Source organism: Oryza sativa, chromosome 6 (genome assembly GCF_034140825.1).
Source record: "Oryza sativa Japonica Group chromosome 6, ASM3414082v1".
NCBI classification, from domain to species: Eukaryota; Viridiplantae; Streptophyta; class Magnoliopsida; order Poales; family Poaceae; genus Oryza; species Oryza sativa.
Window position 1 is genome coordinate 3,831,599 of NC_089040.1, and position 26,364 is coordinate 3,857,962.

The 26,364-nt window shown below is 42.5% G+C and overlaps 3 protein-coding genes and 1 long non-coding RNA gene across 5 annotated transcripts; 3 read left to right on the plus strand and 1 right to left on the minus strand.

The window, feature by feature from the left end:
* Nucleotides 1–780: 780 nt before the first annotated feature.
* Nucleotides 781–5,214, plus strand: LOC136356800 (uncharacterized). Its single transcript, XR_010741795.1, has 2 exons — nucleotides 781–1,551; nucleotides 2,249–5,214. It is a non-coding gene; the product is annotated as an uncharacterized lncRNA (long non-coding RNA).
* A 2,132-nt stretch (nucleotides 5,215–7,346) lies between these two features.
* Nucleotides 7,347–10,589, minus strand: LOC4340274 (probable galactinol--sucrose galactosyltransferase 6). Its single transcript, XM_015788409.3, has 6 exons — nucleotides 10,172–10,589; nucleotides 8,968–10,089; nucleotides 8,666–8,875; nucleotides 8,447–8,581; nucleotides 8,032–8,341; nucleotides 7,347–7,915 (listed from the first exon to the last, which is right to left on the minus strand). Exons 1-6 carry the CDS (start codon nucleotides 10,564–10,566, stop codon nucleotides 7,562–7,564), a joined length of 2,526 nt encoding a protein of 841 aa, XP_015643895.1. The 5' UTR covers nucleotides 10,567–10,589; the 3' UTR covers nucleotides 7,347–7,561.
* Nucleotides 10,590–14,041: 3,452 nt separating this feature from the next.
* On the plus strand, nucleotides 14,042–20,460 carry LOC4340275 (uncharacterized). 2 transcript variants are annotated; one of them, XM_015786547.3, is made up of 9 exons: nucleotides 14,042–14,420; nucleotides 15,600–15,661; nucleotides 15,791–15,940; nucleotides 16,551–16,727; nucleotides 17,271–17,486; nucleotides 17,577–19,255; nucleotides 19,377–19,442; nucleotides 19,528–19,597; nucleotides 19,684–20,460. In XM_015786547.3, the coding sequence occupies exons 1-9, from the start codon at nucleotides 14,144–14,146 to the stop codon at nucleotides 20,320–20,322; spliced, it is 3,336 nt and encodes a 1,111-aa protein (XP_015642033.1). In that variant the 5' UTR covers nucleotides 14,042–14,143; the 3' UTR covers nucleotides 20,323–20,460. The 2 variants fall into 2 exon arrangements, with proteins under 2 accessions (XP_015642033.1, XP_025881776.1); XM_026025991.2 differs by lacking the exons at nucleotides 19,377–19,442; nucleotides 19,528–19,597; nucleotides 19,684–20,460 and having other exon boundaries at nucleotides 17,569–17,651.
* A 978-nt stretch (nucleotides 20,461–21,438) lies between these two features.
* Nucleotides 21,439–26,066, plus strand: LOC4340276 (26S proteasome regulatory subunit 6A homolog). Its single transcript, XM_015785616.3, has 10 exons — nucleotides 21,439–21,664; nucleotides 21,825–21,941; nucleotides 22,734–22,841; nucleotides 23,409–23,600; nucleotides 23,785–23,976; nucleotides 24,259–24,377; nucleotides 24,515–24,602; nucleotides 24,930–25,049; nucleotides 25,153–25,293; nucleotides 25,840–26,066. The coding sequence occupies exons 1-10, from the start codon at nucleotides 21,530–21,532 to the stop codon at nucleotides 25,915–25,917; spliced, it is 1,290 nt and encodes a 429-aa protein (XP_015641102.1). The 5' UTR covers nucleotides 21,439–21,529; the 3' UTR covers nucleotides 25,918–26,066.
* Nucleotides 26,067–26,364: the final 298 nt, after the last annotated feature.

Here is a 26,364-nt window from a genome sequence, read left to right on the forward strand (position 1 = left end):
CACATCCAACGCTAAAAAAATTGACAACACTAAAATATGAGGCTTTAAAACGAAACACCACATCTAATGCTACCAACATAGCAACACTAAAATGTGCCAAAATTTTGGTAATGTTGAAACACCACATCTAATGCTACCAACATACCTTTGACTTTTCATGTAGCTAGTGAAAAACGATAATACGATTAAAACTAGGATTTTAACTATTTTAAAAAACAAAAACATTTCAGAGGGGGTGACATCCAACATTTTGGAAATTTTAGGGAAAAGTTGGGAAACTTTATTACTGAGTTTGAACAAATTTTCCTTTTTTTAAGGAAAAAAAAATTCAGCCAAAAGCACATCCTTACCAGTACCCAAAATTTCGGCTCAAAATTGTGAACCGAAATTAATATTGAAATATAGGCAAAACAAAAATTACATTTAGATGAACTATAGTTACAGACCCCTTTTTTCAGAGAAATTCTGTAGTTTCGAACCTGAACTCAACCTAACTATAGACGGTTAAACTATGGGACCGACAATAACAGTCACCTTTATATTTGTTTTGATATTTCCTTTCAAAAAAATATTTGTTTTGAAACAAGATCACAATTCTAAATCAAGTGATAAACAGACAAGACCATTTCATCCATTTTTTAAGGGATACAATCAAGTATAGAATCACTGGAGACCCCATGGAAATCTTACTTTAGAATTGTTCTTGAAAATATTGGCACATTATACCCACTGGTGATCTGTACCCCACTTAGCTCACTGATCACACCTGCTCAGTGCTGACCTGCCTGTAGGGTGTGCAATAGCTTACTCAACTCAACCAGAAAGGCAGAAAAAGCTCCATCTTTTCACTGCTTTCAGCAACATCTCTTTGCATGTTTTGTGCAACCCACATATCAAAACCACCAACAGAAAGAAAACAAAGTGAAATGCCAATCTTTTTTTCTAAGAAGCCAGTGGCACATTTGGCTACAAGTGTGTCAAGTAAAGAAATTGGCCTCTGTCTCCTGTCTGATTTACAGCCTCCCTTGGATTGATGAGCCAAAAATTCTCCTTTTTCTTCAGAGTTCATCAGAGTTGAGAGAGGGAGAAAGTGAATGAGGAAGGCCTCCATATTCTTCTTGGGATTGGGGTCCTTAACCTCTCACCAACCCCATGCTTGGCCTCCTCCTCACCTTGCTGGTATAAATAGCCCTAACTCTCCCCTCTTTCTCCCTCCACCTCCCTAAGCTGAAGCTTACAAGAACTAGCTGCTTCTTGTGCCTTCTTCCTTCATTTCAACTCTTCTTCAGCTACATGAGCACCTGAACTATACAAAGAAGTGAACAACTAGCTTAGCTAGCCACAGTTTCTTGCCAGCTTCTTGACATGAATTATTGCATGTTATTAGCTGTGCACCTGCAAAAGAAGATGGTCCTCTTTGTGGTCTTCCACAGCTTTCTTGAACTGCATCTTTGAGAGAGATTAGCATCCCTATGTGTGGATTTTGCTTGCACGAGTGTGCAGTTCAATAAAGCTGTGGGAAATTACAGAGAGAGGTCAATTGACAGCAAGGTTAGTTGGAGCTTTCACCAATTTTAGGATGTAGATGCAAGGTACCTACATATTTAGAAGGCAAGTACTATAGAAAGTTTATATGGTCATGGCTCTCCAACTCTATTATGTGACAAGATTTGGTTTCGTGCCTTCTTTTGAATGAAAAGCTTCAAATAGTTTTCTTACTATGTCTTGTTGGGTCCATTGTTTGGCATTTAACTTCTGATTATAGTTTCTCAGTTCTTCACCTTGTGTTCTTAACTGTTACTTATCCAATAAATGCAAGTAATCTGATTGCATCAACTTTATTTTTATTATGCCCTAGGAAATTATATATGAATTAGTTCGCAGCGAATCGACATGATGTCTGTAGGTGCATTCTTGTTTTCTTTTCTTTCCTTCTCTTGAGGTCTTGCCAAAATGTTAATGCATGTAATATGTATAGACTAGCTAGTTTCTTGTTTTTTTAGTTAATTAATTACTGGATAATATAATGCATGGACTAGCCACTTCTCTTAAGTTTTGATGTTACATCAGTATTTAAGATAACTAATAGATACTTTGCTGATATTCTCTACTTTATATATACTCCATACTGTTTCCCACTACTAATTTACATCAGTACATACTTTTGCAATAAAAGGGGGAAACAAAAGACTGCTTTCTGAAAATAAAACTGATGGATATGCTGACCATGGTGAAAGATGTTCCTCAGGGGTTGCAATGAGTAGATCTTTTGGTGGTGAAAGAGAAAAAAGGGTTTCTGCCAAAGATCATGAAACCTCAAATCATACCAGTCCTTTGCTTGGCCCTTTATTTGCTGTATGCAAGAGACAGGAGAGAGCCCAATTATACTGATATGCCTAGTGAGCAAGCAAAGGCACACTGAGATGATGGGACTTGTATTCCTGATCATGGAGATGCTGCCATTGCCATGGTTGCTGCTCATCACAGCCACTGGTGAGGTCAAGGAGGCTTCCTTAAATAGTCATGCACTGCATGCCATTGCCATTGATTGTTCTTTTCACTGCCTCTTCTGCATTGCTGTGCTCTGTGTGTGTTGTCTTGGGGCAACACTGCACTGACATTGGCCTCTTACCCCTGAACAGTCTGCATTTTTCTGAGCCATGGAGATCTCTGATGATGTGTGGGGGATGCATGTGTGTTCTTCAGTGATTCAGTGTGTGGATGCATCTTGTCACACCCCTGAACTAAGAGTACTGTAGCCATCCATGGAAAGAAAGGTGATGCAGAAACAAACTGGCAAGTGTCAATTCAGAGATGTGGCCACTTTGGAATTCAGGACCATATGGATAGCTGCTGCATATTGTGATCATTTTGGTTCAATTATTGCAGTAGGGAAATACACAATCAGTTTGATGTAGACATCCAGCGGATTGTGCTTACATGCATGAGGGCCCTGTTCTCATGCATGTACAGATTAGTATTTGGTTTCTTGTACTGATTAGTACTAATTTAACTAACTCTGAACAATTGCTTCAAGAAAGAAAAGTCTGAACATGCATGCATGGTGTGCACTCTTTCATGTGGTGTACTGGTCTTAGGTGTTTAGGAATTAGGACCCATGTAGTAAACCACGTGTTAATACTCCAGTAACAACTTGGGGTGTATATTTGCCTAATCATCCTATTAATTGGAGTAACAGTACATGGAAGTACACCAAAAGTGAGAATAAATTAAGGCATACTACTGAAGATTATTGTATATTTAAGCGTAGTATATACACTGGTCTTGATTCGTTACCAGGAATGTTAATTTGTATCTGTGCTTTCATTTCCTCCTGAAACAAACTCAAATAGTATCCAACAACATGCATGAAGAGTATATATGTTATTTATAGCAGAAGTTTTGTACACTTTATGTTTTAGTTTGTTCAGTCTTCTGAAACTATTCTACACTAGCATTGCAATGCTCTTGTTTCTTGAACTGACAACAGTAATCAGCCTGATTTCCCTTGTAGGCCTGAACTGTAAGGATGGATCCACAGGCCACATTTTATCAGATATACTACTTCCCTGCACACACTTTCATCTCTCATCTTTGTATATTCATACACATTTTTCTTTAAAAAGGGATATATAGAGAGAAACAATAGCATCATGAACTGAATAATGAAAACTGAAGGGCTCATGAGCACAAAAGTACAGAAGGACTTCTTCTAGCTTGTGCTTGCCCAAGTCACCATTGAATCATAATAACTTGGTTTAATCAGTAAACAGTACTAGTATTTGATGGAAGTATGAAACCCTAGTGTTTCTTCCACTGTTGCTCTACCCTACTCCTGCCGCTAGCTAGCTTAGCGAGAGAAGAAGCCCAGCAGCAACCAACCTTTACCTGTCAGTCAGCCAGTGTCACTCTATCAGTGCACGAGCAGCTGCTAAGCCTCAGCTGCCGTATTAAAAGATAGTAATAATATTTGATTTTTAACTGGCTGCCCAATGCCCATAATTGAGTGAAATTCACACCATGATTGTGCAATGGCCGAAGAAATGGGGATTTTTCTACAGATTTTGCAACTGCCAAGATTCAGAACTGCACCTTGCTCACTCCACTCTCAGTGTTCAGAAACAAGGCTGCTCAGCTGTCGAATTAAAAGATAGTGATATTTTGATTTTTAACTGGCTGCCCAATGCCCATAATTGAGTGAAATTCACACCATGATTGTGCAATGGCCGAAGAAATTGGGATTTTTCTACAGATTTTGCAACTGCCAAGATTCAGAACTGCACCTTGCTCACTCCACTCTCTCAGTGTTCAGAAACAAGGCTGCTCAGCTGTCGAATTAAAAGATAGTGATATTTTGATTTTTAACTTGCTGCCCAATGCCCATAATTGAGTGAAATTCACACCATGATTTTGCATGAATACGGCCGAATAAATGGGGATTTTTCTGAAGATTTTGCAACCGCCAAGATTCAGAACTGCACTTTGCTCACTCCCACCCACTCCTTCAGAGTTCAGAAACAAGACGTCAGAGTCAGACTCCTGCTTCTTTGCAGTTTTGCAGGCAGCACCACCGCCGCCGCCGCATTCTCCCCGCCGATAAGAACGAGAAGACGGCGAGTCGGCGCGCGCCATCGCCGGCGTCGAAGAATTCGTGGCTTCGTCATCTCGAGCTCGGCGTCCGCGCCCGCGCGACGTACGGATCATCCGATGGAAACAGACACATGGCGTTGCAGTAAGTGGGCGAGGAAAGGAGGAGGCGGATCGAGGAGGGCATCTCGCAGTCGCAGGAGCTCGTCTTCTCCGGCGATCACGAGATCGCCGTCGCCGTGGAGGCGGAGGGCCGGCGACGGCGACGGCGACGGCTACGGCGGAGGGCGTGGCGCGGGAGGGGATCCAACGGCTGTGAATACGCAGGCTCGTCGACCAACGGTGTGGATGTCAGTCAACAGCAATTTGCAAAGTGGTCCCTACTTTGGATCGCTACCAAAGTACCAATTGAAGCGGTCCTGGTTGTTTTGCACAATGGTCCCTGTATCGAGGTTCTGCCGCTGCGGGCCTGCGGCTGCGGTTGCCCTGGATGTTTTCACATTTTGATCATTTCTGAATACTTATTTTATAAATTAATCCCCAGAAAACTTTATTTTAGGAATAAACTCTTCTCGGTGCCAAGGCTATTGAAGTTGAGGCTCAATGTCTCGGTGCCAATTACACTGACGTTAATATTTTAAATCTTACATGATTGCTAACTGAGCATCTTCGTGCCGGCTTGATAGATCTGGCTCCGTGTGCTGTCGTCTTCTGATTGGACTGCCCTCTCTCCTCCTCGTGGACAGCTAGCTCCATGACTGGTGGCCTTCTTCTAGGGCTTGCTTACCTGAGCATCTCCGTGCCGGCTTGTTTACTCTCTGGTCCTCCTAGTATTTTGGCAACTATGGAAGGAACTGAACTCCAAGATTTTCGACTCTACTCTCTCTTCGATCTTAATTGTTCTAGAGTCCATCCTCACTGAGGGCCATCTTTGGTCGTTAGCTGGCATTGCTTCTTTTGGGGTTTTCTTGGGAGGGTAGTGTGGCTCTGCCTCCTTTCCGCTGATTGGAGTTGTGTTTAGTCGTCGTAGTAGTCTCTTTCTTTTTCTCCTTCGGTTTTTTTCTTGTTTTGTCTTTTCTCCCTTACCTTGGCATAAGCTGGTCTGGCTGATTGCTTTGTGTAAACAAACTCTCTTTTCTTCTAATATATTGGCGTGCAATCATTTTGCGCGTTCGCGAAAAAAATACATGATCGCTAACTTGATGTGAATGGGGTTGGTGTCAAAGAGACTAACACCAAGGATCTATTTGTAAGAACAAAAATTATAGTTTAACCCTATTTAAAAAATATTATGCAAATAGGTTCCCTTTACCGGTCTCTTTGTCGCCAACCCCTATATATATCGGGTGTTTTTCTTTCCTTGGACGATATAAGTGTCGTTGATGCTGGGACATTGGATCTCGGTATCTAGTGCTGAGAAAATAGCGCTGAGAAAAGAGTACATTTCTGAAATAAGTTTTTTCAAGGATCTATTTTATAAAATAAATTTAAAAAACAAAATATTAAAAATCCAGCGCGGCTGCCATCTCCATCCACCTCAGCGTCAACGAGCTCAGCAACACCGCCGCCGCCCTCTTCATTCACCGTTCTTCCTTTCCTGCTTCCTTCATTGTCTCCGGTGACACTGTTGTTGGCGTTCCCGCCGGCTAGACACCTTCGCCACCAGACAAAATTAACCCAAATAGACAACTTTTTCAGACAAAATTAACCCAAGCGGACATTTTTCTTTAGACAGTAGTAAATCAGTAGAGGCCAAATCAACGAGGCATAATAAAAGCTGTCATCTGTGTGTTACTGTGTTGTACAGTGTGGGCATGCAGCATGCCCAAATAGTAACCTACTCCAGATCTGGAGGATTGCAGCCTTCCAGAGCATCAGCTCTGAGAAAAAACTGAAACTTTTTTTTTCAGAATTCAGGAACCATACTGGCACATGTCCGAACAGCAAAGGCCAAAGGGCCATCAGTGTTTCGTGTCTTGACCTCGCTGTGATGAATTCACTGCTTTTTGAGCTAAACAAGTACTGTCTCTCCTGAATATTTGACGCCGTTGATTTTTTTAAACATATTTGACCGTTTGTCTTATTTTTTTAAAAAATAATTGTTAATTCTTTTCCTATCATTTGATTCATTGTTAAATATACTTTTATGTGTACATATAGCTTTACATATTTTACATTTTTTTTTAAATAAGACGGATGGTTAAATATGTTTAAAAAAGTTAACAGCGTCAAATATTTAGGGACGGAGTATATACTAGAGTCACTCCAGTCATTTTCTCTCCTACAGATGTTTTTTTTTCCTTTTCAGTGTACAGCCACACAAACTGAAATTGCAATGGGTATCTCAGCACCACCACCAACAACAAAGAAAGAAGAAGAATATGATGATGATGATGATCAATATTACTACCTCCGTCCTAAATTAGTGGTCCCTTTGACTTTTTACTTGCAACATTTGGCCATTCATCTTATTTGAAAAAATAATGTAAATATAAAAAAAGATACGTCATACTTAAAGTATTTTTATAATAAAGCGAGTAACAAAAAATAATAATTTCACAATTTTTTGAATAAGACGAATGATCAAATGTTGCAAATAAAACTCAAAGCGCCAAGTATTTTAGGACGGAGTTAGTAGTACAAATGCTACCATGTCACCATGTGCTCAACACTGGAGGGTTCAGAAATGAAGAGGTACTCGTCAGAGTAGCATAATTCTGAAGCCCACTTGTTCAGTCCTACCAATGGTAGTAGATCAATTCAACAATGTCATCATATATTTTCTTCTGAAAGAAAAAATGTCACCATATATTCCATCCTTCAATTGAGCCAAGAATCAGATATGTGCACTATCAAATCCTATACCTCTCCAAATTCTTACAACCAACATATGCTGCTCCTGAACATCATAATGGACTCACAAGAGCTCACATTCTGATGTGTTTGTGATACAGTGATACCACTACAATGAATCTTACAACTCAACAACAATCTTGTGAACCCTTTCCTTGGGCATGGTCTCCAGGTCAAGGATCACCAGCCCAGATGAGGAATCATAGGTGAACTCCACCTGAGCTGAGCCTAGCATGCACTTTCTTGGCCTGACTGAAGAGTAGGCACCAAACTTTCCACATCCCCTCACTTCCATGCAGACCAATCCGATGGCCTGGGAGCTCAAGCTCTGAAGCTCAGGCAAGGTGGAAGCAGAGCCATTGCTGAGTGACTTTACGCCGTCGAGACGATGATAGGTCAGGCCTTCGACCGCTGCCCCGCTGTTGAACATGTCGACTAGCCCGATTGGTGCAAACCTGAATCCGGGTGCCAAATCCTGCAATGGCAAGATTCATTGTTCAGTCCACAGATGCCAAGCCAATATTTGCAACCATACAGCAGGTTAAAACATATGTGATACTAGTGGAGAAGAAGATGAGGCAATGGCCTGACCTTGATTGGGGACACGGTGAGGATGTCATGTTCCAAGACCTTGAGGGAGATGGGCAGTGCTGCGCCATTTGGAAGGACTACAAGATCAGCACTGGCATGACGGTACACCGCACAATCACCGTTCCACTCGGAATCTGTCGCGGCGTCGGCGATAAGATGGACGTCACTGCCCTTGACGCCACAAGAAAGGGCCTCGGCGCCAGTCTTGTGGAAGATGTTCTTCTTCTCCACAGAGCTCCATGCCGCGCCCTGGCAATTGTAGACTCCGAGCACTCCGGTGAACTTGTTCATGTTCCAAATCTTCAGCAAGCTACAGCAACCAAGCAACACAGTTCAGCATTGTTCAGACAAATGCTCCAAGATGCATTGGCACAACGTGCAGCTCGACAATTCGAGCAAAGGGGGTCGAATTCACCTGACGCCGTCACGCGCCGGATCGGTGAAGAGGCAGTCCTTGGTTGGCCGGCCAGGTAGCCACGCGCGAAGAACGGAGCCATCGGGCAAGACCATCTTCTTCAGCAGCTCAAAGTTGTGCTTCCCAGGGGCATCACTGCAATGCCATTGCCAAGAACACAATTGAGCTACATTGGCATCGCAATTGATTCATAACAACTCAGGAATGAATTGTGCGAACCTGACATAGACAGGGCCGCCGCTGATCGCCCTCGCCGATCCGTGGTAGTCGCCGGCAGGATGAAGAGAGTGGAACATGTCCCAATCCGGGAGCATGAACTCGCCGAGGAATACGCTGTTGTACGCCACCGAGGCAATGTGGATCGTGTGAGACACCGGATCCCTCGGGTAGAAATCATCCGATGCTCTCACCACTGCCGTCTGCTTAGCACTGCAAAAAATTTGATCAAAATTTTTAGCACACATCAGAATCGAATTCATCACCATTGGCTCAACTCAATCGAGTTAATGTAAATCGTGTACCAGTAGAGGGCGTCGGTGTGGTGGCTCATGCAGGCGATGATGCCGTTCTCAGGGAAGTTCTTGGCAATGGAGGCGTCGAGGGCCTGGTGGAACTGGCGGGTGAGCGAGACGCGGCCGCCGTGGCCGGCGCCGAGCGTCTCCAGGATGCACTGCACGTCGACCTTGACGCCGTCGACGCCGGCGGCGGCGAGGTAGGCGTGGAGCTCGTCGTAGAAGCGGTACACGGCGCGCGGGTGCACGAGCCCGAGCCCCTGGGTGGTGAGCACGTCGGTCTTCATGCCGGGCTCGTTCTCGACGACGCCCGGCGAGACGTTGGGGAACTGCATGTTGGAGTGGTACCCCTCCATCCCCGCGACGCCGGGGCGGACGCCGCCCCAGTAGCCGGTGATGGCGTGCCAGACGTAGACGTACTTGAGGCCGTACTTCTCCTTCGCGGCGCGCACCACCGTCTTGATGCCGGCGGCCGGGTCGTCGCCGTCCTGGAACTTGCTGTTCTCCTTGATTCCGGTGAGCCGCGCGAGGAGCGGCTGCTTGTCCTTGGCGTCGGCGCCGGTGTCGTCGGGGTTCTGGTGGTCGGTGCCGACGGACTGCCAGCCGTCGTCGATGATGACGAACTTGGGCGGCGCGCCACCGGCGGTGAGGCTGCGGAGGCCGGCCTCGACGCCCTCCTGGGTGACGTCCTGGTAGAAGGCGTCCCAGGTGCACCACCCGAAGTAGTCGACGATGCCCGGGAGCTTCTTCTCGGCGCGGATGCGGAACGTCTTGAGGCAGGACTTGGCGGCGGCGACGGCGCCGGCGATGGCGGCGAAGGGGTCGGAGTCCGCGGCGCCGACGAAGAGCGCGCGGTCGAACGACGCGGCGCGCGTGCCCGCGTCGCCGCTCTCGACGCAGAGCTGGAGCTCGTCGCCGCCCGCGCCGCCCCCCTGGAGGCTGGCCCGGAACGCGCCCTCGACGAGCGGGAGGAAGACGAGGTACGACGCGTCACCCCCGCCGCCATCGACGCCGGCCTTGGACTCCACCAGCAGGAACTGCGTCTCGTGCGGCACGTCGCCGCCCTTCTCCCCCATCCTCTGCGCCATCCACCACAGCTTGAACCGGAAGCACGCCATGAATCGCACCCCCCTGCTTCCCACCCCAAATCCACCAATCCGATTAGCGCCATCAAATCTGGAGACAAAGACATCGAATCGAAGAGATCGAAAACCTCATCGCGCCGAGGGAGACGACGTGGCGGGATGCCGGCTCGGCGAAGTCTCCGCCGAGGAAGACCCCATCGACGGGCCCCGCCGCCGCGGCGGACGACGCACGCACCGCCTCCGGCACCCCGGACAGCACCGTCCGCCCATGGACCGAGAGCTCCCCACCAGCGACCTTCACCGACGACGTGACCGTCATCTCCGACGACGACGCGGCGCACCTGCTCCGCCTCTGGCACCGGCGAGAAGAGGAGGGGAGAGGGGCGGATGCGATGGGGGGAAATGCGCGGGAAGGGAAGGTATATATGGTGCGCGGGCGCGGGAGAAGGGGAGAGGAGGAGGCGGGCGGCGTGGCGCGGGTGGTGGAGATCATGAGCAGCCTTCGCGCCACCGGCACGGACATTGGCGGGGGTGATTGGCGGCGGCGGCGGCGGCTGGATCGGATCGGGTTGGTTGGTGACTGGCCTGTGACTCTGACACTGCGCGCGTGCCGCGTGCGTGTGCAGGATTGGGTTGGCTGGTCGGGTTGAGCTGTTTGGGTTGGACGAGTCGTCACGTGAGTGAGGTGAGTGGTGGTGTGGTGGGCGAACACGCGACGCGACGCATACGGGTCGCGAACTAGCGACGAGGGCGAGGAAAATGGGACGCAACGGGATGAAGCCGGACGAGGCTGACACGGCGGATACACGTCACCGGACAAAAGGAACAAGGTCAAATTGGCTTTCTGTCTGATTTTTTTTAATTAATAACAAGCTTTCTTTTTTCTAGAAACATTGTACTAACTCATGCCTTGTGATAAGTACACACGTACGCCTTATCCATATGAGCAATTCCTGAAAGACCGAGCTTGCATATTTTGGCATTAAGGAAGTCAACATGGGCTTACCACCGAAAGGATAATTAGTCATAGATGCGAGTAACCGTGTTAAACCCTGACGAGCTAGTTCCATCACAAGAAATCCGATCAGTTGACGCTTACTTCGCTTTAAACAAGACTTTCTGTTTGTTGGGTTTGTTTTGTTTGTCGCTATTCTAAAGCTTATTACTCCCTCCGTCCCAATATATAGCAATCTAGGATGGGTCATGTTGCTACATATTCGTCCCAATATATAGCAATCTAGGATGGGTTATGTTGCTACATATTAGGATTAGGGGTGGGCGTTCGGTCAGACCGAAAAATTCGGTCTCGGTCTTCGTTTTTTCAGTCAGTTCGGTCTTTGCAAACCCAAGACCGAATTTCATCAAAAAAAAACTCAGGACCGACAAATTCGGTCTCGGTCTGACCGAAATTTTTCAGGAGGAAGTTTGGAATGAAAAAATTTGACGGAGGCGTCGCCGGCACGGTGGAGGACGGAGGCGGCAGCCGCGCGGTGGAGGACAGCCGCCCGGTGGAGGACGGCGGTGGCCGCCGCGCAGTGGAGGACAGCGGCGGCGGCGGTGGCCTCCGCGCGATGGAGGACGGCGGCGGCGGCCTCGTGGTAGAAGGCGGAGGCAGCGGCGGCGCGGTGGAGGGCGGAGCCGGCGGCCGCGGCGCAGTGGAGGCTCGAGGAGGAGGCTGCGCGGTGGAGGCAGCGCTGTGGGGAGTGCGGGCAGTGGTGGACTGGTGCTAGGGTTGCATCTAGGGTTTGTTTTAGTGGGCTTATTGGGCTGCCTAGGCCTATTGAGCCAAAATTTCGGTCATTTCGGTTAATTCGGTTAACCGAACCCAATAACTGAAATGACTGAAATAAATTCGGTCTTTTGAGGGCTGGGACCGAACAAATAACCGAATTTCTCGGTCTCGGTCTTTTCGGTTCAGTTCTTCGGTTCGGTCTAAATACGCCCACCCCTAATTAGGATGGAGGCAGTACTCCATAGTTGGGAGTACTAGCTACCTGCTGGTGCGATTTAATGATTTGTTGTTTTTCTAATCGAAGATGTGATGGTTCGCCATTCTATCCCGCGCGTCATTGAAGTATTGAATTAGAGGGTCAAATTTCTCTATTACTAGTGCTCTGTTTTCTAGAAAAAAAAATCTCTACTTGTAATATACGATAACCTGATATAAATAAACTAGGACAAAACAAAGCAAATTTCCCGGGTCTAGATAAGCACACCTGCAAGAAATCGAGACCCTGATCGACTTTTGTGTTTACTTGGACAGCCAGTCAGCCACGTGATGCACCGCACAGCTGTTGCCTTGCTCGTGCCACATCGGCCCCAATCATGAGCAATGAAAGCTTATTTAATTCTCTTTTTCGCTAATCTATCTCTCTAATTATGTCTCCCACCAATAATGCATGCTGTGATATGTGTATTCAGATAATGCAGTTTTATTCGGATACTTGGACCAGTGTATGGAAGGATACCAAAGTCTGCCTAAAGTTTATTCTTTTATGCGAATAATGCAACATGGCATCATTCGTAGTATGCTCAGATTATTACGATTATTACAAAACTAAACAGCAAGTGGCCACTCTTTGACAGCTCCATCTACGGACAGAACCAACCCATCTTCAGAGAGAGAGAGAGAGAGAAACCTTAATCAATCCAGAAACCAGAAAAGCCAACAAGCAAACCAACCAACAATCCAATGTAACCTTGCCGTCAGAAAGCAGTGACACTATCAATCAGTGCATGATTATGATCTAAGCACATATCACACATGCATGCAACTATTACAAAATCTGACGAGAAGGAAGAAAGAAAAATATCTGGGGGATGCCGACCTCGAACTACTGGAGGATCGAGACGGCGAGATGGCCCCAGATTTCTCTCGACGACCTCCAGTTGGCGGCTAAATGCGAGCGATTGGCAGTAGAGCTGAGTCGAGTGGCCATTGGTGCCAAGGACAGTTTCCCGTGTACAGCATCGTCTTTTCGCTTTTACCTATGCGTATCGTTCAAAATTTAAATTTTTAATTTTCTATTTGGAGTTGATTTTATGGTTTTTTTTAATATAGTTTATTTTACAACTTTTGCTTTTAGATCGTTGAGAAAACACATAAAAAAGTTTTATTTATAAATTATTTTATTTATAAATATGCCCTTTAGTTTTTCTCTTCAATATGCCAAACGATAAGGCTGTCTGCCTCGGCTGCTTGCTCCGTTCTTGGACTGATCCGGCGTGAGTCTTCTATGGCGACAAGCTTTGAGCCGGGGAGGCTGCCATTGTCGATCTGTCCGTAATCTGAAATTTTGGTGATTTCTAGCTTGAGCATTTCGAGTCGGCTAAGCTCGTGAATGGATTGGGTGGATGATGGTCAGGTTGGGTTATTGGTTGGATCAGAGAAGAAAGAAGATATTTCGCCGACGGTTCTTTGGGCGTGTTTTTGCTGAACGCATGAATTTTGTAGGAGTTTTTTTTGCAGTAATTATTTTGAGCCTTATAAAAAACTGTACATTTCGAAAGGCCCTTACATTAAAACGAGTGCAGATGTGGTGCTGCGATGAATCGTGAATTAGAATGGAGAAAAGTAAAAGATCACTTACTGTCTTGTTTAATATGAGCTAGCCCATCATGGTCCATGAGATCATTCCATAGTTTTGTTTAAAGGTTCATCGAATTCGAAGACAAAGAGACGAAAAAAAAGTTGAAAAATGTCATAATTTTGTTACTTTGATATGGATCACTTGGTCTTTCGGCTAGCATCACAATGTGTGGGCTAGAAGATCTGGACCAAATGAGCCTTCATGCCTCCTTCAAACGGGTCCAATTCTGGACCAAAATACTGGACAGCCCAGAAACTCGGCCCATAAAAGGCGGCCTCAATGGTTCAATGTAAAGAGAGGCCCATTGACATCAAAATACGCCTTCTCTTATATCTTGGCGTATTTGTGTACATCTACCGCATCTGCAGCAAGATGACGTCAAGTGTCAGTGTCACTTCCGCTTCCGCCAACTTCCCCTGAATTTGTGGGCGCGCCGCGCGCGCGAATGGCGCCGCCGCTTCACATTCGCGCCAAAACAGTGAAACCCTAGCCCTCCGCCGCTGCACTGCCATGCCGCCGCCGCCGGCGCCGCCGTCCGTGGAGCGGCAGGTGGCGGAGATAGCCGCCGAGCCCGACCGCGCCTCCGCGTACGCGCGTCTCCTCCACCTGCAGCGCGCGTGCGCCGATGACCCCTCCGCGGCCGCCGACCTCGCCGCAGCCTCCCCTTCCATCCTCCTCCCGCTCCTCCTACGCGACGCCGGTGACCGTGATGAGGCCGTCGCCGCCTCCGCGCTCAAGTGCCTTGGCTTCACGCTCTACCATCCGGTCCTCGTCTCCACCGTCTCAGGTAGAATGGCTCCCCTGTATCCACAACTCGTCAGTGAAATGTGCAGTTTCGGTTGAGCAGACTTGGGATTGTTGAGTAACTGTGATGTCACAAATTTGATTCAGCTTAGTTACTACTCCTACAGTACATTTGGATGTGGATTTTCATCCCTCAAGGCCTCGAGGGGACATCCCCTTGTTGTTTGCATGTCATCTAAATAGTTATCAACAAATTTTAAAAAAATTGACAAAATAGATTAATACGAAATATATCACTCCACAAACATGCAAGACCAAATTAAATTTCTACAAGTTATAACAAAAATAACAAACTAAACTGAAAATAGTGATCGCACATTCGCAACTATATGTGTTATTTTTGTTACAACTTGTAGAAGTTGAATTTAAACTTGCATGTTTGTGGAGTGATATATTTCATATTAATCTATGTTGCCAATTTTTTTCATATTTTTTTATGACTATTTAGGTGACATGCATGAAACGAGAGGATATCCCCTCGAGGGATGATTTCACTTTCCCCAGTACATTTGTGTAATCCGGTTAATGAAACGAAGCATAAAATGTTTTTTTATGTGTATGGAATAAAGGTCCCCTAAAATAGGCCTTAACCGTGTGATTTATTTCCGAAACTTACTCCTATGCATACACATTGAGATCCTGAGCTTGAACTTCACCAGCAGCCTGATTTGATATTTCTAGGCATTAACTTGTTTATTCTACTGAATGCCCTGTCCTGTTGATGGTTTAGGTTCTTTAATTTAAGATTGTTACATATAGTTTACTGTTGTTTACGCTAACCCTTGATGTTAAATTCTGACAATATATACATGACTATAGGTACATCCACCAATGGTACAGTTATAAGCTAGTGGACTGGCCCTTTATGGAAATTGTCAATTTTCATTTTTTTCCTGTTAGGTAATATTGTAAACGATGTTAGGATTAACAAGTTTCTTTTAATGTATATCGTGCTTTCTATAGTTGATGAAAGGAGTAACACATATTTTATTGTCGCTATTTTATTTGCCATTATCCCTTCCATTCTGTACCAGTCAATTGCCCCTCACAACTGAATAACTGATTCAATGTGCTTATACACATGATTGATAATGTTTATAGCTTTCTATCTTTGAACGGACAATTTTGATATTGTTTTTTTTTTGAAAAAAAAATCCTGCAGGGCAGATGGCTCAGTCAGTATTAGATACCGTGATACAGCTAATCATGACCACTCAGATGAAGGTTGTTCACACTTTCTATCCTTCTGTGTATAAATGTTTCTATTGTTCAATGTTAGCATGGAGAGTTTGATTATATTTTGGTAATCTAGTTCTTATTTTATCCTATTTAATTTACCAATTTGTACTGTAGGCTATTTGTAATCTGGGTGTGTGGTGCATCTCTGTGCAAGAATTGGAGGCTGTCGTTGTAGATCATCGAGCAACTTCTTTGCTAACTGCTATTGTTCATGCCATTGACAATCCATTTTGTTCTTTGTCTACAACATTTGAGGCTGTTCAGGTATTCTGCATACTCGAACTGATCCCTACTTCATTGCCTAGCTCTGGATGTGCAGTTATGCAATAAATTTATCTTCTGAGCATCTGATTCCTGTATAGTTGATTGTTTAGGAATTATCACATGCAAATAACAAACAAGTCATGTAAATAATTGCTTTGCATTGTAGTATGATGCCAATAAATGACCAGATAATCAACGGCATTCATAAGCTTTTTATTTTGTTTGGAGTTGACCTGAAACCCTGCAAAGATCTTATAAACTGAGACAGCTTTACAGATTTTCCACATGAATTAATGAGCGAGGCTACTAATTAATTGATTCCTTCTGTCTTTTTTATGTACATTTTTGGATGAATTTCATTCTACACCAACACATATAGCTCTTGCACTGGCATAGGCAATGCAAGGAAACAGTTGTGAGTTAGTAAAAAAACATTTTTTTATGCCATTGCTATTATGAGAATTGGACAATATAGGACAATTGGACAATCATTCTTAGGGGGAAATTCGAGCACCTTTATCCTGAGAGTCAAAACATGCTTCTTTTTTTCTTTTTCTGTGTTACCAGCTAATACCACTTAGAACTTACATTCCCTTTGATAACTGTGAAGGCTATCATGAAACTTACGAGTCAAAATCCAGAAAAAATGAGGGAACTATCAAGCATATGGGTTCCACCGATATACCGAAGACTCTTGAGTGTTGATAAGGCAGAAAGGGATATGGCAGAAAGGTGCCTGATTAAAGTGTCATCTGTTGTTTTACCACCACAATCTCTTCTATCGAAGGTAATTGAAATATTGCTCCTATTCTGAATGTCTAAGAGTTGCCTCTAATTGGTAGCATAATACTTTCATTGTTAAAGCCACATATTATTTTTTTAATGAAAAAACACTTAATAAATTAGGTATTGAAATATTTTATGTTGAGTTGTTGAAAACTTCGTGGACAAACAAAAAAAAATAACATTGGCCTATCTCCGTAGTATTTGTACTGAACTGAGCTGTAATTCTGAAATGCTATAGAATCTATGTACAAAGCAAACTAAAAGTTATTGGTAGATTAATTTGGCCAATGTGTATCTGGCAGACTGGCACGTGTCAATGGCACTTTCTTGTCACATATTTATGTGGCATTTGACATGTGAATCTTTATATTATTTTTGTGATTTAGAGATGTGCCATATTAATGCATCCTTTTGCAATTCTGATGCTGCATTACTTATTTACCAACCGCTTGTTGTATCATGTTACTTGCTAATGCAATCCCATTTCCAATCTACATGGTGTGACAGCTTCTGAACTTAATTTTCTTTGATGCTTGCTGTGTAGGCAATAGCTTCAGACCTTGAGCATTCTCTGCTCTCTTGTATGTTGAATATGATCCATGATCCTGTAAAGAAAGTTCAAGCAGTGAAGTCATGGGGCTGGTACATATCCTTACTTGGCTTACATGTGGTGGATAATAGACATCTACTTAATAAAATCCTTAAGGTCCCTGAGCAGTTGTTCATTGATTCTGATACGCAAGTCCAGATTGCCACAATGGTGAGCTAAACTGTTCATTTATCAAGTGAAATTGTTCTCCATTAAGAGAATCTATCCTGTCGTAATATGATAATACTTTCAGTTTTACAGGTTGCCTGGAGAAATTTGGTGAATGCATTTCTTCCTCAGGCTTCGGAGACTTTGGTTCCAAAAACTAAAATTTCTCCCATTGAATCCAGAGCAGATACAAATGCTCAGTTGAAAAAGATAAGGCTAATTATGATGCCTTTGGGTCGAATTCTGTCAAGAAGTCATAGTATTGCTTTAAGTTCTTCCTGCTTGAGCACATGGCATCACCTCTTATATAAACTTGGTGATTTGATAAATCAGCTACCTATTCTGGAGGCTGCTTTTGGGCCAGTACTCAAAATAGTTTTCTCCATTGGACCAGATATTCAGAATAAGCCGCTTTATTCATTTTGTGTCAATCTGTTTCATGAATATATTTCAACAAAAGTCCGAGACATGGCCTCACATGGAGAGTATTTGCCCATTCCACTGAATCAGAACTTGCTGTCCCAATCCTGTATACATCTCAAGACCTTGATGGATGGTCAGTGTATCAGATGGTTACCATGGGATGTTACTTGCTTTGATTTTCATTTGGACATCCTGGTCTGTATTGTAAATCCAGAACTACTTCGTAAGATGACTCTTGAAAGCGTGGTGACTGTTATGGATTCTGCTACGCATATTTTCAGATTGCTTGTTCAGGGAGTTCAAGTTGATTGTAAAGCAAAATGTGCTAATGGCAACGCTCAGATTTGCGTTGCTAAGGTGTGCAAGTTTGTGAAGAAGGTGTTTATGGATCTTGTAGGAAAGCAAAACAACAACAATTGTTCAGTGTTACTGCAATATGCTTTTCAGTTTGTGAAAGTTATTTTGGAGGAATTGGATCATTGCCTACTGGCTTCTGGAATCTGTGTGATAGGCTTAGACATCGAACACATAAAAGAGATGGAATATGCAGATTGCAGCCCAAAGTTATCATATCCAGGAATGAAGTCATATTCTTACATGGAAATGGTTTCTCCAGAAGTTTACATGATTGTCCTGTCTCTATCAATTGTAGCTGAGTTTACTGGAGAGCTCTCACATGGAGATGCTGAGCAATTGGCTATAATTATTTGCTTATCCAATTTCCAGGACAATTTTCATGCTGCTGTTTCTTTTATGTATAAGCAGATCATGCTTCTGACAGATAATAGGCTAAGAATGAGATGGTTGATGGTGTGGAACAAAATTGCGAAGCGCTTGAATGGGCAAATTACGCCAAACTTAAAAAAAATTATCTGCGGCGCAGGTGTCCATGATGTACTCTATCAGTTCTTCTGCTATCCATTTTTTGCTTTCCTATTGCCTGGGAGGAAATCTACTCTCTGTGGCTCTGAAAGTTCTTCTGAGTCATACCTTTCTTTGACACATGACCTAGAGGTGGAAGTGGCTATTGAGGTTTATAGATCCATTTGTGCAAACTCCAATCATGGTCCAGAGGCTGATCACAAGGTTTTCCTGGAGAGCTTTTGTGGATTTGTTGTAAGCATAATTGATGAAAACATCTCCCTGTTCCAAGCCAACATTGAGTACTGTTCAGAGAAGAAGTTTAAAAATTGTGCTATCCTTTCTACTCTTGGCGAACTAGTTAGCGGATTATTAGAGAATGGTCATATTTTGAACTACGCTATCAAAGAGCCAACAGAAGCAAGTGAAGAGTCTGCTGGATATAGCCAGCCTAGCATCCTTCTGTGTTGCTTGAGGCTTGTTAGCAGGTATGTTGAATTAAACTTACAGAGGAAATACTTTGTAATCTGTCCTGTCTGACATGAAAGGATAAATTTTGATGATTTCAGAATGTTTAAGTAATCCCCAACAAATTCATGGCAAATGCAGGTTTATGGGACTGTCAACTATTGTTATCAAAGCAAATCCAACTACCCAACACCAGATCATGAGCAGGTAAACATCTGGATTTAATCATTAGCAGGAATCTGCTTTAGTTTGGATTTTATATTATTCTTCTCTTACTTTGGTTATATGTCAGGGTTTTTTCATCTTTATCTGCGTTCGCTGGGTATCTTCTGTTGAAGAAAGATGTTCTTCTATTCTTTGAGGTTTGTGAAATCTTTGTACAAGTACAAGGCTCATGGCATCTTTCATGCTAGTTGCACTAACAAAACTTCAACTCATCCCCTTGCAGATAATTGGAGAGCAACTAACTGAATGTCTCTCTTTATCTGGCACATTATACCGTGAAATGCAACATGGGGAAACCATTAATCAGATTGAGAAACTCTGGCTCAAGATCATCATGTGCCTAAAGATGAGCAAGCTCATCAATGATTGTTCCTTCCTTCAAAAGCAGCAAATGCTACTTCAAGCGGCAGTCAGTCACCCACATCGTCCCATTTCGGTTGCAACTACACCAGCCTGGAGAGCATCAAGATATGATATCTCAACCTTGCAGCACTCATCATTCTCCCTTTCTAAACTGGATAAATTGCCAATGGAGAGAAGAAAAGATCTTACTGACCCTTGCACTCCTCACAATGCCATCGCGCTCGAAGAAATCGACATTTTGAGGAAGTTCAAACACCCAATTTCTGAGTTGGAGAAGAATGATGAATCTATTAAGATCTCTGTGGGTCTAGGGAGAAAGAGGTTGAAGATCATGAAGTACTCAATGAAGCCAAGGGAACCTGGAAAAAGTACAGTTCCTCCTGGTAATTTTAGCTCTAAAAAGGATACTGATGCTGATGCCTTCTCATCGCATTACATGGAAAGCAAAGCGTGTAGGAAACCGGAATTAATACTTGAAATGCTTAAAAGAAAAAGATAGATATGCCACGAACATATTTGCTTGTATGATCGTCTAAAAAAAGTTGTATTCCCGAAAAAAGTTTATAAGACTGCTGTACATTTGTATACAGTTATACTAAATTGGTTGTTGGAATAGATACACTTTGACTTTGTCAAATATCCTGAACCGTAATACTGGTTATCTTCACTCCTCAACTATTCCTCGGTTGTTTTGTAAAGCCTATCGGGCCCTATTTGTTGTTCCTGTGGATTACCAGCTTATCTTGAAGTTTAAATTTTGATTTTAGGATTAACTTTAGCCTTTTTTTTTTCATGGTTGCTAACTTCAAAATATAATTCACTCTATATAATTGGCTCTGGGTAGCAGATTTTTTGAGACAAGTCTGATTGAAAGATTGATTAGGCTTTTCGTGGAAAAGGATTTTCCTTCCCAAAACCATCAAAATAAGGATCTATCTCTATCTCTACTATTATAGATGAATATGATTCTTGTTCTATTGGGAAATAAAATAAACAACTACTTCATCCGTTTTATAATGTAAGTCATTCTAGCATTTCCCATATTCATATTTATGAATGTGGGAAATGCTAAAATAACTTACATTGTGAAACGGAGGGAGTAGTTGTATTATTATCAAAATTGATATACTAGAAATATTGAGTAGAAATAATAATAAGCTACATCTCTTCGTTGATTCGAGAAGTTCAGTTTGAGAGGTTTTATATTCCGATAAATATCTGTTACTGTTTTCGCATTTGTATTCTATAATATTCAATTCCATTTTTTGTATTTGTGCTTCCTGTTCTAATTCCGGGCCTCATCGGTTGCCCTATAGTTTTTTTTAAATGTTTTTAAAACTTGAGTTCGAATTTGATTTTAATGTTTTTTCAACATAGTTTTTTTTCAACTTTGGCTTTTCAATCACTAAGACCATACATATAAAAGTTTTACTCACATATCATTTTTTTAATTGCTAATAAGCCGTTATGGCTTATAATAAGAAGTGGTCAACTGATGGGGACCTCCGATTCAGGAAAAAAAAAATGGAAACCACCGTAGCCCGTTTTCTCCCTAGTCCGTAGGAGTACGTTACGGTATACACCCTATATAAAGTACACGTGTCCTTCCCTCCCCGGCAACTAGCTCAGTCGCTCGCCTCCGCTGCTGGTGTCGAGCCGCTTCCGATCCCCCCCCCTCCCGACGCGAGGCCGAAACCCTACCGCCGATGACGTCATCCGGCGCTCCCCCGCCGGCGGCGATGGCCGTGGACGACGCGGAGGACGACCAGCTCGCCTCCATGTCCACGGAGGACATCGTCCGTGCCTCCCGCCTACTCGACAACGAGATCCGCGTCCTCAAGGCAAGCCCGCCTCCGCTCTCTCTCTCTCTCCCCTAACCCTAGATCCCCCTCCCTCCGAGGTTTTTGCCAGTTGCCTCCTCCGGTGAATCTTTGCTTGGATTAGGGTTTCCGGGTCGTCTGATCGGTTTGGGGTTTTTTTTGGTGTGATTTTGGTGCGCAGGATGAGCTGCAGCGGACCAACTTGGAGCTGGAATCGTTCAAGGAGAAGATTAAGGAGAACCAGGAGAAGATTAAGCTCAACAAGCAGCTTCCCTACCTCGTCGGCAACATCGTTGAGGTAAAAAATAACAAAAATGCCATCCTAGTTTATCAGATTGGATCTTCTATTGTGTTGAGATACTTCTTAGTTTGATATGAGATCGTGGAGTAGTGCGTGAGAGAAAAGCCAAATGCGTGTGCTTTAGTGTGGGGGCAATTCGGTATAAATTGCTTTTGGTCTGATTCATCCTGTTTCTTGTCAACATTGTTCTGTAATTCAATAATCTGTCTTAGCTCGCTGTGTTCAGAAGATCCACAATTCCTTGTAAGAAAATATTGATACTGTGATCATTTGATTTTGCTTCTGCTATTTCCATTATTTGTGCCTACACATTATCTATCTAAGTGTTAGCATGTATTTGCAGCAGTAATAACTCTCTAAAGTCTAAATTATGTGACTTTGATCCATAGGACTGTAACAACCAACAACTTGATCTGGCTTGGATTACTAACATCAAATAGCATTTCAACTTGATTACTGGTCTATGTCAGTACTCTTAGTGTTCAAGATCTTCAAGGTCTGAATAAGTTCATCCTGAGTAGATTAACGCAAATTTGCATAAGCATAACATCTGATGGTTCTGTAGATACTATCACCTATGATGCATTTGAGTATCTGCACTCCTACATGACTTGCAATATGGTACGATTCATCATAGATAAAGTATTTAAAACTAAACCACTTCTATTGATTCGGCATGATAATTAAGTGCTATTACCAGAAATTGCTGTTTCCCTATTAATGTGACCTATTGTTTTGGAACAATTGCGTATTGTAACCATATGGTTTCTGCTTTTCTCAACTGTTTAGATTCTGGAAATGAACCCTGAGGATGAAGCTGAGGAGGATGGTGCTAATATTGATTTAGACTCACAAAGGAAAGGAAAATGTGTTGTTCTGAAGACTTCCACAAGACAAGTAAGAACAAAAACCTGGTTTCCCTATTCCTTTAGCTCCTAGATTTTACATCATATGAATGGACGACTTCCTTTATTCATGAAATGGAAAAAATTGATTAAATTACAGCATGCCTCACATATCAGTTATTTCTATATTGGCAATTAAAATAAGGTTTCTGTTGTAACTGAATGGTTTGGATTAGATATGATCCATAAAATGAATATAACTGCAAAGAAGAATATGTTGAAGCAAGTGTAGTTGGTTGGAAATTTTGTAAAAGTAAACAGTTCTACAGAACAATTTATGCCTGTCGTCCAGCAAGCAAAGTGCTCTCAGTTAATGTCTTTGCTTTGGTACAATAGTGTCGGACTTTGTTATGTGGGATTGTGAGTCTTTTATTGAAACATATGTTTACTTCCAAATGTCCGCTGGAATGTGTATTACTGTTTTAGGTTCATATCTAAAAGCAATGAAATATTCTGTAACATAATATTTTTTAGGCTTAAGCATGACTTATAGTTCAAAAAAAAAAGAGAAATCAAACTCATTTTTGTAAAATATCCTTTGTTCCTATTTCGATTGCAGACTATATTCCTTCCTGTGGTTGGGCTAGTTGACCCTGATAAACTCAAGCCTGGTGATTTGGTTGGAGTAAACAAAGACAGCTACCTTATACTGGACACACTGCCATCAGAGTATGATTCACGAGTAAAGGCAATGGAGGTGGATGAAAAACCCACAGAGGACTACAATGATATTGGAGGTCTTGAAAAGCAGGTACATTGCTTAATAAATGTTGAAAGTTCAGTGTTCCTTTTTGGAACTGGAAATATTGACAACCATCTCTTTAGGGAATAATAGAGCAATTTGTATCGCTTCATGCATCAAGCATGTTACATTTCCATCCATCTTTTCCTTTTCATAATTTATCATTCTTTCCATCCTATTTTATTGAATATAGATTCAAGAGCTTGTGGAGGCAATTGTTTTGCCAATGACACACAAAGATCGGTTCCAAAAGTTGGGCATTCGCCCCCCCAAAGGAGTTCTTTTGTATGGACCACCTGGAACTGGGAAGACATTGATGGCTCGTGCATGTGCTGCACAGACAAATGCGACGTTCCTGAAATTAGCTGGTCCACAATTAGTCCAGGTAATTATTTATTTCAATTAAAAAGCTCCATTGATTATCATCTTTTTTTTTTCTTGTGACCATGTTGATATTTATTTGGTGTTCATGGGGAGGCAATAGTTATGTGGTTGATCATCATTGTTTGTTGGTATTACACAGATGTCAATTTGATTGTATGGTTCTATGAATATCATTCAAGAATCACATATGAACAGCCTTGCCTTCAGAAGTCTATTTATTTACTATTTACTTGCATATGGTTTTCTAGCGCAACAATAATCATATTTTTTTGGGCTTGCCCAGATGTTTATCGGTGATGGAGCAAAGCTGGTTCGGGATGCTTTTCAGCTTGCTAAGGAGAAAGCTCCCTGCATCATTTTCATTGATGAGATTGATGCCATTGGGACTAAGAGGTTTGACAGGTATGTATGTCTCACATGATTTTTATCCCCTGGAATTTTTCCTACATTGTTTCAAATTCTATAATATAATCAAAACATTCTTATTGAAAAAAATATATTCTTATTGTTAACAAGCATTTTGCTTTATTCTATGACAGTGAGGTTAGTGGTGACAGAGAAGTTCAGAGGACTATGTTGGAATTGCTGAACCAACTCGATGGATTTAGTAGTGACGAGCGGATAAAGGTTAGGATATATTAATATTTGTTTCTTTGTTGCATGCCGACATGCATGTACTGATTATCCCTGCCCTGATGGTTTAGTTGAGCACTTGATCTTTTTTGATTTCTTGATCTAATCTGAAAATGGATGGTGTTACATTTCATGTTGAAAAGACAAATCCATGTTTATGTTTGGTTCATGAACCATCCTTGCGCTGCTACGATTTTATCTAGCTTCTGAAATTTCATTTATCAATATCATCTTGATATCATTGCTTCGAATCTCTATGTTTTGATTAGCAATGTTTTCTTTTTAGTCATTTCATCTGTTTGATGGTATATTATTGGTCAGGTCATAGCGGCAACGAATCGTGCTGACATTCTTGATCCTGCTTTGATGCGATCTGGTCGTTTGGACCGAAAGATTGAGTTTCCTCATCCATCTGAAGAAGCAAGAGCTAGAATCTTGCAAGTAGGTTTCCAGAACCTGTGATGTCTAATCAGCTAATGTTTATTCATCCATTTGCTTTTGTAATCCACAAGTCATGCTTTAACTAATATGTGGTTCTCTGTAGATTCACTCAAGAAAAATGAATGTAAACCCAGATGTGAATTTTGAAGAGCTGGCTCGCTCAACAGATGACTTCAATGGAGCGCAACTGAAAGCTGTTTGTGTCGAAGCTGGTATGCTTGCACTGCGGCGAGATGCTACAGAGGTGTGACTTCCTATTTTATTCTTATAATCCCATAACGTTCCTTTGTTCTTATAATCCCGTAATGTCCCTAAGGTTTTGGTTTCAGTTCTTTATTGAGGGGGAAAAGATTCTTTCCAGATTCATTTGTTTCTAGTTGACAGAACTTAGTAAAGAATTAATGTGACTGTTTTTAGATGGATATTATGTGAATATTTGCAAAACTCGATAAAAATCTCAGGGTTCACAAGTTAAATGCCATGCACACAAATAGCACTGTATGTTTTTCCCATGGACATGTTCTCTTGTGGTATCACTCAGCATAGGATTCTGCTCTGACATGGTGCCGCTTTGCCTGCCAATTTGTGGTTTCTGCTCATAGGAAATAGTTTTGCAAAGCTTTATTTTTGGGGGTTCTAGGCAATCCCTCTACACCATTAAGTTTCTTTGGCATTTCATTACTGGAGATTGTGTTAATCTGCTTGGCATTGTTAGATAAGCTATTTGTTACCAACTCTAATTATGTTGATAACTACTTGTGGTTTCTTATCCTGATCGTTTCTTGCGCAGGTGACTCATGAGGACTTCAACGAAGGCATAATACAGGTGCAGGCTAAGAAGAAGTCTAGCCTAAATTATTACGCTTAACAAGCTATGCTAGAATCATCAGGGCTCTGGAGTTGTTTGTAACCATACTGTTTGGATAATCGAAAATATGGCTTCACGTTTCATTTGAGGTATAACTTTTTTACACTATAAAGTCATCACTTGCTTCTTATGTGATGGAAAGTTGGAAACTGGAAAGCTTCTTATGTGATGGAAACTGGAAAGTTTTTGTTTATTTATCATATAGATGCTGGGCGATAGATCGATGAACCAGGCCAACCACGTTATATTGTAGTAACCCGTTTCATACTTTTTTGGAAGCTAACTTGACCTTTTTCGAAGTTTTAACCTTTTTTTAAAAACTTTGACCAAGTTTATAGAAATGTAACAATATTTTCAATACAAAACATATAGTATAGAAAAATATATTCAATGAAATAGATTTGGTGTAGTAGATGTTGTTATTTTTTCTATAAATAATTAAGCTTC